The sequence below is a fragment of the Poecilia reticulata genome, linkage group LG11 (assembly GCF_000633615.1).
Source record: "Poecilia reticulata strain Guanapo linkage group LG11, Guppy_female_1.0+MT, whole genome shotgun sequence".
NCBI classification, from domain to species: domain Eukaryota; kingdom Metazoa; phylum Chordata; class Actinopteri; order Cyprinodontiformes; family Poeciliidae; genus Poecilia; species Poecilia reticulata.
This window is the reverse complement of record NC_024341.1, coordinates 11,698,579-11,712,738: the sequence shown is the minus strand read 5'-3', so window position 1 is coordinate 11,712,738 and position 14,160 is coordinate 11,698,579. Positions and strand designations below refer to the sequence as shown.

General features: G+C 40.4%; 2 protein-coding genes across 2 annotated transcripts; both read left to right on the top strand.

Annotated features, from left to right (window-relative positions):
• Window positions 1–5,624: 5,624 nt before the first annotated feature.
• On the top strand, window positions 5,625–6,885 carry LOC103472260 (pancreas transcription factor 1 subunit alpha). Its single transcript, XM_008421760.2, has one exon. The coding sequence runs from the start codon at window positions 6,342–6,344 to the stop codon at window positions 6,780–6,782; it is 441 nt and encodes a 146-aa protein (XP_008419982.1). The 5' UTR covers window positions 5,625–6,341; the 3' UTR covers window positions 6,783–6,885.
• A 3,204-nt stretch (window positions 6,886–10,089) lies between these two features.
• On the top strand, window positions 10,090–12,609 carry twist1a (twist family bHLH transcription factor 1a). Its single transcript, XM_008421759.2, has 2 exons — window positions 10,090–11,409; window positions 12,133–12,609. Exon 1 carries the CDS (start codon window positions 10,829–10,831, stop codon window positions 11,375–11,377), a length of 549 nt encoding a protein of 182 aa, XP_008419981.1. The 5' UTR covers window positions 10,090–10,828; the 3' UTR covers window positions 11,378–11,409; window positions 12,133–12,609.
• Window positions 12,610–14,160: the final 1,551 nt, after the last annotated feature.

The following is a 14,160-nucleotide window of genomic DNA, read 5'->3' as shown; positions in this document are numbered from 1 at the left end:
TAAGATGTTTTTCAAAAGACAAATCACACCTTAAAATTATAAACAAGTATAAAGTTAGTTTGTGATAGCACTGAATGTAAGGGTGTACATTCTTTTTACTACGTCAGTCTGTGAGATTGTCTGACTGTGCCTGCCCTGCCTGGCCAGGCGAGTTGGATTAATAAACCTCAGCATAATGAGGAGGTAGACTGTCTAGACTGCGTTCAAAATAAACTATAACTCCTACACCCAAAACAATGTGGAAATATGCCAAAGAAAAGACAGAGGTTTGAAAAAGAAAAAAACAGAAACATTCATTCTTTTAATCTTAATTATTTGTATCTTATTAGCATCAACACAGAAAAAGCCTAATGATTAAAGTGGTAATCTAAGGAGCATGCTTAATGACTGGAGAATAGCTACACTGATTTATTCTGGAACAACAACCTAATGTAAAAATATATATTTTTTGTCACTCCCTATTCCGTTTGCTTATAAATTAAGTGCAAAGCAGAAAGAATGCAGAGCAAATATGAGGTTAGAGAGGTTAAAAAGGAGAACACACACATTTTGTCATCAGACCTGCCGCTACAACCTCCCAAAACCACAGGAAAATAAATAAGCCAAAGGGGAGGAATGAAAACTTCTGGGACTGGAAAAAGTTAGCTCACATCCAGCCACGTAACTCTGCAGAACAATACCAGGGACGCAGTTGAATATTTCACTCGAATATTTTTCTGAGGACCTCGTCAAACCACAGGGCAGAGCTGAAGGCACCTAAAGGCGCAGGAGGAAGATGAAAGGAAATGTGGGTGGCCAGTTCTGCTGCTGATGATGTGTAACCTACATTAGAGCCGAAATCTGGAAAAGAACTTATTAGGCAATAGACATGAAAATGAAATAAGCGCCCTAAGTCACTGAGTGATTCACTGACTTTGCAGAAATCCCACTTTGATTTACTACAAACCACAAGCAGTAAAATGTAAAATGAACAGGAAAAACTCAGATCAGTGAATTTGCAGAGTAACGCTGCTTCCACTGAGGACAAAAGCGAGATTTCGTAACAAGCTGACTCCATCACTTTATATTAAGAGTCTTTATTACCGTATGTTTTTCTTACATGGCCAAAACTGAGGTACAGTATCAATTATCAACCCAATCCAAAGGGGTTTCACCCATATCTGGATTTGCATAAAAGTATCCATTCAATCTGCTGAAAACTGGAAACTCACAAAACTATTTTAGTTGCTGCTACATGATAAACCTATTCATACCAGTGTACAGATTCGGTTATTAATATGTCTGGGGTTGTTTGTTTTTTTTACCTTTCTCTGTGGGTCAGTTGGCTGATTGTTTAGTTGAGTGGTTGGCTGGTTTTCTTGTAATTATGCCGTTTATTTTACGAGTGAATTTCAAGGTCTTGAGTGGAAACAAAAAAGTTTAAAAGTAGAACAAATCTGAATACATTTTGTAAAACACATAAAAATGAATAAGATAATAACCCAATCAGATATTTTCAATGCAAACTTCAGGCGAAATCATTGCTGTGCAGAGTGTCGTACATCCTTGCTGCATATGTTGGCTCCTTAAAACTAAATATCAGCACAAGATCAGATAGATGAGTCTGATTGGCAAAGGCATTCTGGTTTGTTTTTGATGAACTCCTGAATATCCTGTCAGGCCTGTTCTGTTATCTACATGACAGATGTAATCAATACTGTTAAAATGGAAACAAGTTCATTTCATATCACAGCAGGCCTCAAAATCACCAATACACCTGGTCAAAAGTCATTTACATCTCCTTTAACCTGAGATATTCCAGCCATTTTGGATTAACTGGAAGCAATAAACTCAACTGCCAGACTCTGATGTGAAAAGAAAATAAATGAATCCCCTCTATCCTTGCTATTCTGTTTATATACTTTATAAACAGATCACCTTTCTAACTGTTATCACCACGTCACATATGCAGCTAAATTTGCTTGGAAAACTTCACGCATGCACGCAAACATAAAGTGCACATTTATTTAATATGGATCTGGTGCTTCGGTTCGTCAAGCTGTAAAAAATATAACGTCAGAAATCCCACTGAGAAGGTAAATGGTCTGCTGTTTATGCAAGAACTGTTAATGCTCCTTCTTTATGCGCTCCATATTTCAGACCTTGTTTGTTTTGAAGTGCCACCAGTGTCATGTTGAGCAAAGAAAACCCCTGTCCATGCAGAAAACATGTGGTATCTAAGTTATATCTCCGCAAAGGGGAAAATAATCATAAAAAATAACAGACTGGCACTTAGATACTTATGCACAGAGTAAAAGGACCAAAACACAGTAAAAAAAAAAAAGTGCCTTTATCGCCGTCGTAAGTCTCCGACTGAATTCAGAGAGCTGACTGCAAATATTGAATTTTTCACTTTGAAAGTAAAGACAGTAAGTAGACACAGAAGAAACCCAGTTTTTTTGTTTGTTTTTTTTCCTTCAAAACAAACCCGGGGATTACTCAGACCGAAAGAAGGCCAGAAGGTGGGTGTAAAGTGGGTGTGGGCGCGGGTGCTTAGAGTCAACGAAAAAGGTGCTGACACCATTATGGTTGGGTAAAGGAGCCACGTGGTGACATTTTCAAGTGACACCAGGCTGAAAGAAATGTTTATTTAAAAAAAAAAAAGAAAATGGAGAACCGAAGGCATGCAGCGGTTTTGCGAACGGGTGGGTGTATCTGTGTATGTGGTGGGGGGGGGAGAATTTCAAGGAGGGGGTTAAGAAGATATATGATGTGGTATTGGAGTGTGTCCAAGTCATGAGCCCTGTGTGTTTCACATGGCCACCCAGCTGTGTAAACATCCAATAACAGGCCACTGGCAAAGGAGTCCCACCAATCAGAGAGAGAGAGAGAGACAGAAATGTAGCATTGGACAAGAGGGACCATGAGTCAGCTTTGGGATCCAGAAAAAGCAAGAAGGATAGAGGAGTAATTCAGAGTAACACAATGAAGGAGAAGCAGACAGGTCAGGAGTTAAACACATCTCCTCCACTCCCTTTGTCCAACTTTGACTCCGTTCCCTTTAGACTCCGGATCTAAGTCAGCCTTAATGTTACGAAAGGGTTGCCAACTTGTTTCTAAGTTCAAATGTAAGTACTGTGCAAAGTGTAGTCACTTGCAAATAACTGTGTACTCACAGTACCAAGTGTGGTCTCGTGTTCTTAATTTGCCGGTGTGGAGAACATGCAGAGAGCTGGTGATCGAAATGACATCGAAAGAGGAAAAAACTTGGAAACATGGCGAGAGAGAGAGAGAGAGAGAGAGAGAGAGAGAGAGAGAGAGAGAGAAAGAGAGAGAGAGAGAGAGAGAGAGAGAGAGATTAGGATTCGGGAACAAACAGAAAGGGAAAAAAGGAAGAAGCAACCAAAGGGGAGCGTCTTGAGTGTGATTTACGTTGGAGGTGGTCGACACAATTTGGCAGTGCTCTGACAGCAAACCGAGCGTAGAGCCAGAGGAGGAGTAGAGCGAGACAGATTTACATTGTGAGAACAGCTCTGGCTGCTCTGCAGCAGCTCATCGGACACGCACTGCTCTCTGGTGATCTCTATATTCAAAACCTTCGGTTTCCTCTGGGCAAAAACGAATGCACTTTATGTAACAAGCATTTAGGGTTGTTGTTTTTTTTCCCCCTGCTTCAGTTGTGTGTTAAGATTTAGATTCCCTAAATACCACAAAATATCTTCTTTTGTAGGCTGAAAACCCATGCTTGCAGGATGCAGTTTTTTTTTGTTTGTTTGTTTTTCAAACTGAGCTCGAGCTTTTGTATATTCACATTGTTTTCCTCTGATATCGCTGAAATAAAACCCTTTACAACCAGTTGACTAGATGGTGAATGCACACTCCAATCCTGTGTGTAATTTTCATCTTATTTTACATCCAGCTGCTCTATAAAAACCCTCTGACGTTTGTTGGATAACACAAGCAAACAAACAGCGTCAAGATGAGCAAGGAACACGTGAAACAGGTCAGTGATGACATTTTTTTATTTTTCTCCCACTTCACAATCTTGCCCTACATTGTGCTGGTCTCTTACATTAAATCACAAAAAAACAAAACAAAAAAAAACACAGTAGATTGTGGTTGTAATGTGACAAAATATGAAAACGTTCAAGCCCAAAAAGAATGAATATTTTTCTGCAGGGCACTGTACAGCCTTTAAAAAATTACAAACTAATATCCAGACTGCTTTACCTGCATTGTCAGCATATTTGGATGGTTTCCTTAACTTATTGTAAAAACATGAGATAATTAATTCCCTGAATTAAAACCTCTTAAGGGCATTCTGTTTATAATGAATTTGCACATATCACATGTACAGGGTTTTCTTTCAACGCTGTCAAAAGACGACCATCATTAATTTTAATCTGTACTGCCAGTAATAAGAGAGCAACACAGGAAATGAACCATTTTGGGTGTCTGTGTTTAGGTATGTCCTGACTAAAACTGGGATAAACCCCTGTAGGTGTGTGTGTATGCGTGTGTGCGTGTGCGTGTGTGTGTGTGTGTCCCTGTGATTCTGTTTGCATGCCTCTTTTGGGGTTTTACTCCCTATTTAAGACCAATATTTGCTAAGCAGCCCCAGGGTGAGATTACCTCATATTCTACGGGCCAGCTGTGCTTTCACAGTGTATCCACGACAACCGACGGAATGTCCCGTCATGAGAATCTGTCTGCCAGGAAAATACACAAAACGAAAGTGAGACAAAGGTATACAGTCAGAGCGACGTGGAGGAGATGCACGTTCAAAATCAAGAGAAACGTTAAATCATAAAATGTTGCAAACTCACGTTCTTTTTTTTTCTTTTTTTTTTTCTTTTTTTACATTTTATGTGTATGGATATCTGCTTTCTGTAAGAGGAGAATTGTCACCAAATTACACCACATTTCAGTGCAATATTTTGGTTCAGGTTGGCAACAAAATGAAGAAGAAGAAAAAAAACTGGTTACTCGGATACAGTTGAAGAAAACAGGTGCAGTTCCTGATCAGACATCTTATTTGTTGTTTATTAATAAAGAAATAAGTGCTTTAATAATAAAGCACTTATTTCTGTCTCCACTGAGACAGAAATAAGTGCTTTCTGTCTCAGTGGAGTAAAACACGCCATGAAATCATCAACAAAAGGGGCTTTCAAAATGTTTTTATTAACTGCGACGTTAGCTTGAGGTTTGCCACATAACTAAATAACTAAATGGTTGCCTTCTCACACAAGCATCAATCTTATTTTACAAACCAGCAACATATCCCCCCTCCCCGTTTTTGTGCACCTGCAGTATCAATATGATGTGATGCTGCGCATATCTGTAACTCATTGTCCTCTCTGTGAAACATGGTGGCGGCATCATCATGCTGTGGGATTATGAAGCTGATCAGAGTTGATAGAACCAATGGACGGAGACCATAAACAAATCATGGATGAAAAAAGTTTAAGCAGTATGACTGTTTTTGTGAGGCCCGTCCCCAAAATCATACTGAAAAGCAGTTGGCCATTTATGAATCAGCAACTAGAGTTTTGTTGCTACTAACCATCTCCCTGTTTAGGAAACACTGAATTGAAAGAAATTGTTTCTATAAAAAAATTGTCACTTTAAACATGTGGACAATTTGTCTGTACTTGAACATATAAAAAAACAGCAAGTGGAAAGTAAATAAACTCATTAGCCAAACTGACAGAGTGAAAAATTAAGAGGAAGAGGAATTTCTTTGCCGTATTGTAGCTCCCAGTGACTCTCTCTTTCTCTCTCAGCAGTTCCTGCAGTGTGGACTCTTTCTTGCCATGGGAACGGACAGCTATTTGCTTTGATTTGCAACAGAAAAGCTTTTGACTGTCAGAGAATGTTCTGTTTGGTCTTCTCCTGGCCAGTTTAAGTGTTAAAAGTGTCATTATTTAGCAGCCGAGGCCGAGAGAAGAGCGCAAACAAGAGTCTGTGACCTTCTGTCGAGAGCCTCCGTTCTTCAGAAGCTCATTTAGGGCCTCCGGGGTTGGAAGGGGACAGCGTATCAATTGGCGGAACCCTCCAGCTTTCCTCTAAAAAGGCCGAGGAGAAATACAGTCGATTTAAAAGCAGAGGTGGTGTGGAAGATGTGGCGCTGTGAAGAGGTGTGGGTGGCTTATTAAAACCGCAGGAAAAAAGGCACTTGGACTTCAGCCAAAGAGGATCTAACCCCGTAGAGAGCTTAGAGGATATGTAGAAACTTGGATGCACTTGTCGTGGTTGGGTGATCGCTTGGAGTCTGTTTTTTTTTTTCTTTTTCCTGTTAACTGAACAGGAGACAAACAAAAGAGACATCCCTTTGGCTCTGCCAGCTGCATGCAGACTCGATCATGGACATTCACGACTCCGTGTTAATAAACTTCGTCAGTGACATCAACCTGATCGGGTTCACCCAGAAGTGCGCTATAGGGTCAGAGGAGGTGGACGTCTCGCCCTACTGTCCGAACAACCAGACGCGGCTGAGCGGCTCTTCTTGCAGCAGGTCCCCGCTGCCTGGCGGAGGGCGCACGGAGCATCCGGCGAGCTTCTCACCGAGGTGCTGCAGCCGCGGGCACAGCAGGTCCAAACGGAGGAGGATCATCACCGGAGTCCAGCGGCAGGCGGCCAACGTGCGGGAGAGAAAGCGGATGTTCAGCCTGAACGAGGCGTTTGATGAGCTGAGGAGAAAAGTCCCCACCTTTGCGTACGAGAAGAGGCTGTCTCGGATCGAGACGCTGCGTCTGGCCATTGTCTACATCTCCTTCATGATGGACCTGCTGGACAACACCTGAGGCAGTCCCTCCCCCCCCCTTCCATACAGACTAAAAATAAGTTGCTTCTGGAAAAAAGGAATAAACAGCTACACAGTTAAGAAGCAGGAAACCCATGTGTTTTTATTTTTGCTATAGGCGCTTTATTATTATTATTATTATTATTATTATTATTATTATTATTATTATTATTATTATTATTATTATTATTATTATTATTATTATTATTATTATTTGATAACCATAATTGGATTTGGGGTTGTTCCTTCTCTACACCATCACCAACCACAGCACTCAATGTGTGAGTGTTGTATCAGGCCTGAAAGGGGAATAGATTTAGTCACTCATGTTTTACTTGACCGTTCAATTATTCGCTTAATGAATCGAACAACTGAAAGGAAATTTTCACAGAAGCAGTGAAAACTTCAGCTTTATTTGAGTACTGTGTTTCAGTATAGTCTGGAAGGAGTGGTTTATTTAATTGGTTGTACTTTTTTATTAATAGCTATAAATGAAAGCAAATGGATTTATAACTCTCAAGACTATACCATGGATGTCCAACAATCTACACCAAAGAATGTAAACTGATTATTATTATTATTATTATTATTATTATTATTATTATTATTATTATTATTATTATTATTATTATTATTATTATTATTATTATTATTTACTGATTAAGCCCTGGATAAATGGACTCCATAGGGGAAAAAAATGGACAGCCATATTAAATTGTGAATATTAAAATAAAACATTTTGTATTAATTACTAATCCATATTTTTTAGTTCATTTAAAACCGAAACCATTCGAAAAGGTTAAAAAATTACATTATTTTAAACTCTGTAACGAGAAAACTTTAAAATAGCAGTTAAAAATCCTGCACTCATGAGGGCCCCCTGCTGGCCTGGAGGCACTAAGCATTGTCTCCACGCTAAATCCTTGTAGTGTCGCCATTGGCTAAGAAGCAGGGTCAACTTTGATTGATTTCCTGTCCATCACAGGGCAACAAAGAGACACATAACCACGCAAACACAGAGTAATCTAGAGAAACCACTCAACCTACAGTAAATCAACCTATAATGGTCATGTTTTTCTTTTCTTTTTTTTTTTACTTTTGGGAGAAAGCTTGAGTACCCAAGGAGAACCGTGCACCCTCCGCTCTCTTCCCCCACAAAATTATGGTTCCTTACAAAATTCTACCTTTTTGTTTGTTCCTTGAAAAAAAAATCCCGCGTTTGCTGAACAGCTCGATGTTTGCTCGTGAAAACTCCTGATCAGAACTTGAAAAGGATTGACGATAAAGATCGTAATGCGTGTTTCAGCACCTTGGAGAGTTACGCAGCCAGACGCCTCACCTGACCTCTGCAGAGCAGGTGAGCTACTCCCGTTTTTTTCTCCATAATTTTAACGATTTGGTTTTCTACCACGAGAAAAATAGAGGGAAGAGATGAATCATTTTAACCCAATCAAGAGTGAAGCAGCAAGTCTAATCGCAAAGGCCTCAATCGGAGCCTGTCTCTGTCAATTTACACCTCCAAGACCAGGATGATCACCCGGCTTCACACAGTGAATCTTGGATTTGGCTTTCAAATCTTTGGCACTTTCAAGATTATTACCGATAAGATCCAAAAGCACCCCCCCTGGCCCCCACCCAACCAGCATTCTTTTTCTTCTTCTTCTTTTAACCAGAAATAACATTGTTCTAATAGTAGAGACTTTTGCTGACTGGTCAAGTACGTTCACGACTGCTCTTGTCCTCCCTCCCATTCCACCTTTACCACATATTTGCGTTTCGCTCCAGCCCCATATACGCGCCCCGCTGCGCGCAGCGTTCCGCCCCTAAGAGCACCCTTGGACAGGACGGATCTTCCTTTAAACCTGAGCTGCTGTGCCGCGATTCCCTGCGGGGAAGTCGGGCCCATTTAAGTGCATACCTCAACGCGGGGCAGCTGACGGGGGAAAATAAACACGTCGGTCTGCTTATAGGAGCAAAGACCTCCTGCTGGGAGAACCTCCTGTGTTTCAGTGGCCTGATGTTTTTTAACCACCGCTGTTCCCTTCTGAGGCGTCTAAACCTAGCAGCTCGCTGAGACTTTTAGCTGTTTTTTCTGTTTATTTTGAATGTGAAAGAAGAAAAGGGGATGAAACTTTCAACATTAGGATCTCTGGATCTCTATCTGGAAAACAGAAGCTTTGGGAGAGCCTGTATTGTCATGAATGAAGTGAAAACTCATATGTGTGTTAAAGAAAACCAAGATACAATGACTAATAAAGAATGTTTTAGTTCATTTGCATCTGGAAATTTACTAAATACACAATGTGTAAAACCAATAATTAAAAACAGAATTCTTTATATATTAAAATTATTTGTAAATATTTTAGTTAATATATTTTAGTTAATAGGCAATAATAACTATTATTATTATTATTATTATTATTATTATTATTATTATTATTATTATTATTATTATTATTATTATTATTATTATTATTATTTATTGCTGTTTTAAGTATCAGTATGTCTTGTGAACCAGACTTTGCACCTGAACTGCAGACCAATCACCTTGTTTGTAGACGTTAGCCCCGCCCACTGACTTTACAGGGTGAAGCGAAAAGAAAATAATTCAGAATGTGCTACAAAGCAGGGATACGAAATAAGTAAATACATACTGATTATTTATACATTCTTCTAAGAGATGCAGTCAGTAAATATTATAGTTGAATATTTCCACATTTTACTACTGAAATTTAGATAATTAAATAAATATCTGAAATATCAAATGTATGTGTTTCCTTTTGTTATTTAGTTTTGTTATTTAGTAAACTAATTGTTTTGAACTGGGGCACTTTTGCTCCAAAATGTCATTTCAATACATTTTGACATGATCAACAACTTTATTTATCTATCACACATACTAATATACTTTAAGTCTTTATTTCTGGTTAATTTTGACAATTGCAGCTTAAAGCTTATTAAAACACTAAACACCATTCAGTTTATAACAAAACCAGAATACTACATAACGCAAAGAAAGCAAACAGATTTTGTCATAAGGTAAAGGTCTGCTTTCAAGTAAACTACTGGAAAGCTTAGTGGAAGAAAAATATGTCCAAAGGCAATATGGATAACTGCAGCCTTGAAACAAATGTGGATCCAAGCCCATTCAAAAGATTGGGGGAGAGTCACAAGGCAATGGGAGTCAGAGCTTACATCGCTTTGCGTTGTGCCACATGTAGAACCAAAAGGAGATTTTAAAAGCATCTTACAATTCAACTGAGCTGCAGAAGGAACTGTTATAGCATTTCATGCTTCCCTGTGTATGGAGTTACAGATTTCCTTTTTCTGAAGCAATCGCCAGCAATGTGCTGACAAAAGTACCTGCTTTAATGACTATGGCACCAGTGTGCTTCATTACAGCAAAATGGCCTCTCCTAAACCCCGTAAAGAATCCGTGGGGTGTTGCCAAGAGGAAGATGAGAGAAGCCATACCCAACAATGCAGACCTGCTAAAGGCCGCTACTAAAGCAACCTGTGGATGAAAAATGAAAAATATGGATGGGTGGGGGCCTTCTAACTCAAAGGAATTCCACTTATTTTGTTAGCTTTGTGCAACACTGAAAGAAAAAAAGAGAAGAAGAAATGATCTCCACACAGCTAGTGTTTGCACAAGATGCATGATTTAATAACGTTGCCCCCACCACATCCTCCCACTTCTGTGTGGAGAAGCTTTCGTGTTTTAAGGAGTTTTTCCCTAAGTCTCCTTCTCCCGCAGTATTATATTACACCCCTCCTCTCCCAATCAGAGTCCTCCCCAAAATCCTCCTGCCCTCTCTTCGCTATAAGAGCCTGGGGTCGTCCCAGCCTGGCAGATACCTCTCTCTCTTTGTGGCGCACCACATTTCATAATTCAGATCTAAAAACCATTGCAGGCCAAACGCCTTAATATAGCTGTCCCTGTTTGTTGATATTTGTGACAGTTACTTGGGTCAGGGGTCAAAAACTGTACCACATCCTAAAAAGGAAAAAAAAAAAAAAAAAAAAAAAAGTCCGTCTGAAAAGACGATGCGGGAAGACGACTCCTCCCCGATGGACAGCGCTGGGAACAGTGAGGAGGAGAGTGACCGTCAGTTGCCACGGAGAGGGGCAAGAAAGCGGCGGTCAGCGCGCCAGAGCACGGACGAGGAGGAGGATGAGGAGGGAGGCGTAGAGAGCTCCATCCGGGGCAAGAAAAAGTGCAGAAAGATCTGCGACGACGGAGGAAGCGGCGGCAGCGAGGCCAGCAGCAGCAGCAGCCCCGCGCGCTCCTTCGACGACCTGCAGACGCAGCGTGTGATGGCCAACATCCGCGAGCGACAACGGACGCAGTCGTTGAACGAAGCGTTCACGTCGTTACGTAAAATTATCCCCACCCTCCCGTCTGACAAGCTCAGCAAGATCCAGACGCTGAAGCTGGCGGCCCGCTATATTGACTTTCTGTGCCAGGTCCTCCAGAGTGACGAGCTGGACGCGCGAGGGACCAATTGCAGCTACGTGGCGCACGAGCGCTTGAGCTACGCATTCTCAGTTTGGAGGATGGGGGGCGCATGGTCCTTGTCGACCACTTCCCACTAACTGGACCTGGGATGTCTGTGATGAGGCATCGGGGTAAGCTGGGACACTTTAGCATTCCACACTGCTGGGTCACAATGTATCAAACGGAACTTGGGCTTTTTCCAGTCCCATGTCTGCATGGCACCTACTGAAACACTTATGGGGTTGCATTTACGTGAAAGTCTGCGAAACAGTCAACTGGCCTCTGGTGCTGAAGCCTCATTTGAACAGCAAAATACGATATTACGCGCATGTTGTTGAAAACCAGTGAAAATAACTGTATATTTACCTGCCAAAAGGCTTTAGATACTTATTGCTAAACTATATTCAAATCTTACATAATGTCATCTGCACCATTTACTTGAATGCATCAGGTTTAATGACTACTGAAAATCTTGGATCAGTTAGTGCAAAGCATTGCCCTTCCAATAATGTTTTGCAAAGACCTTATTGCAAATGTCCATTCACTGACATGGATTATCAGGGCAATAAGTGCAAGTCACTTTTTAAAAAGACAATGCAGATCTTTTCTTGGTCAAAAAACTACTAAATATTATCCCTGAAGCATTCTATGTCAGTGGAGGTAAAAAAGTATTTTTACCTGCAACAAAATCTTTAGGTATACGTCACTCACCAGGTTTTGTTCTTTTAAAGACTGAACAGAAACTACCTTTAGCTTAAAATCTCAAGGCGTCATCCACATACCACGTAAAATCAATGTTTGATTATAGATAATTGTTTTCCTGATACACAATTTATATTTCTTTCTTCCACAGACTGAAGAACGAGTGACTCAGGCCGAAGGCAGCCGAGGCCCAGGATCTGTTGCTTTGCTTCAGGCCTCTGAGGAAAGCAGCCCACTTTTCACTTTTCCCTTTGCGTGGATTGTAATGTTTGCAAGGGGAGCACTTGGACTGCCAGGACGGATATGAAGAAAGAGAGACACCACTGCGACTATGAATGTTGTAATAACAAAACAAGCCCCTGACGAACTGCTCTGTTTTGAAACACGAGAGAGAAAAAAAAAAAAATGACTCCACATTCCGTGACAATTTTTTAAGAAAAAAAAAAAAAGAAGTATTTTGTATTTATTTTTGTATGCAGGTATGAAATTTCTTTTATCCCCCTTCTCCAATAAAGCTTATTTATTTTCAGGTTATCAAACGGTGTTGAATGGATAAACCTTTTTTTTGTTTCCTGTTGTAAATATTTGGTGATATGTTAAATAAAGATGATAATAATATGCAATCTTTCATCTCTTTCGGCTGTCTTGTTAGTTCGTTCAAGCGTTTGTGAGCCTAAATAAACTGAACAATGGCAGGACTTTCACTTCAACATCTTCTGGAGTGATTTTAAGGTTTATGTAAACATTATTTTCATTGGTTGTTGATGAAACCCAAGGGAACTAAAGCAGAGTGGAGGGGGGCAAAAAGAAAACATCTCGTACTGCTGGCATATTCAGCAGTGATTTCATGAGCTCGGGGATCTGGGAAAGCCATAATTATCTAGTGGTCTGTTTGAACGTGGTGAATTCGGAACCGTGGAAGGCATACATGATATTCCCAGATGTCCTCCAGGCCAGCATTGGGGGAGGTAGCTGCAGGTGCTACAGCTACAGCTAGCTAGCTCTCAAACGTTTTGCCAAAAAAAAAAAAAAACATACTCTGGTTAATAATGCAAATTGAAAATGTCTTTGTAAATGTATTTGTGAGCAATTTCCATTGAAAAATTAGAATTTAACAGCCTATAAAGAGTGGGGTAGTATCTTTAAAACTCAGATGGTAAAACACTTTAGAAATCATGCAGAGATGTTATAAAGAGATGTTTGTAATCCTTCATGGAATTTTATTTTAAAAATGTGTTGAACTAAGACAAACTACAGCACAAAAAGGGATAAACGTAATGATTCTCATAAAGAAACAAAACAGAACAAAATAACCTGCTCATGTAGCAAGTATATAAACCTGTGAGAAATATATATATACATACTGTAAATACACATCTCCTAAGAAAAGGTTTTAAAAAGTACATATTACATTTGGGTGCATAGTTTTGGATCCTTTGACTCTTTCCCAAAAGAATCCTCAAGGTAGTTACTTCACATAAAAACTTCAAGTACGATTAGGCAAGAGGGCTACAGTAACACGGATGCGAATGCTGTGTGAAAATCTACCTCTCTACACGGTTGTTAGGAGATGATTGTCGAAGAGTTGTTGTGTTTTTTGCGCCGCAGCTTGCGTGCAGAAGGTAAAGCCATTAGCTCTGACCCTGAATCCCCCGCTGACCGATGGGGGGGAATCGATTCCCACCCTTAGATTACCGTGGCTGTGTTATCTTAAACTTGAGGCTGTTGCTCTGACACAGAGGAATGTCACCTCTACGGCTTCCAAACACGCACACAAACACATACAGGTTATAAACACAAAGAGGGAGATTTCTCACGCCTATGAAATGGGGGGGGGGGAAATACATTCCACGCCGAGAAGGAGAGACAGCAAAAAAAGAGGGGGTCCTGCAACCCGGCTCCTGCCCTCTTTGATGTTCGAAAGTAATGGCTTGACCGCTTGTTATCAGTGTGAAGGCATCTGGCTCTCCAGTTTTAAGTGTGCTATGATTTATAGACTCTTTGATGACTGACACAAACTCACGCACACTCTCTCCCACTCATTAATCACTGCTTTATATCGCCCTTGCGTTTGCATTTGCAGTCCCTAAACTGATCCAAAACCATAGGCGCAGGCCGCTCTGTGTGACACACTGGCCGAAAGATGAATTACACCTTAAAAAACAGGCCTGGGTTCAAG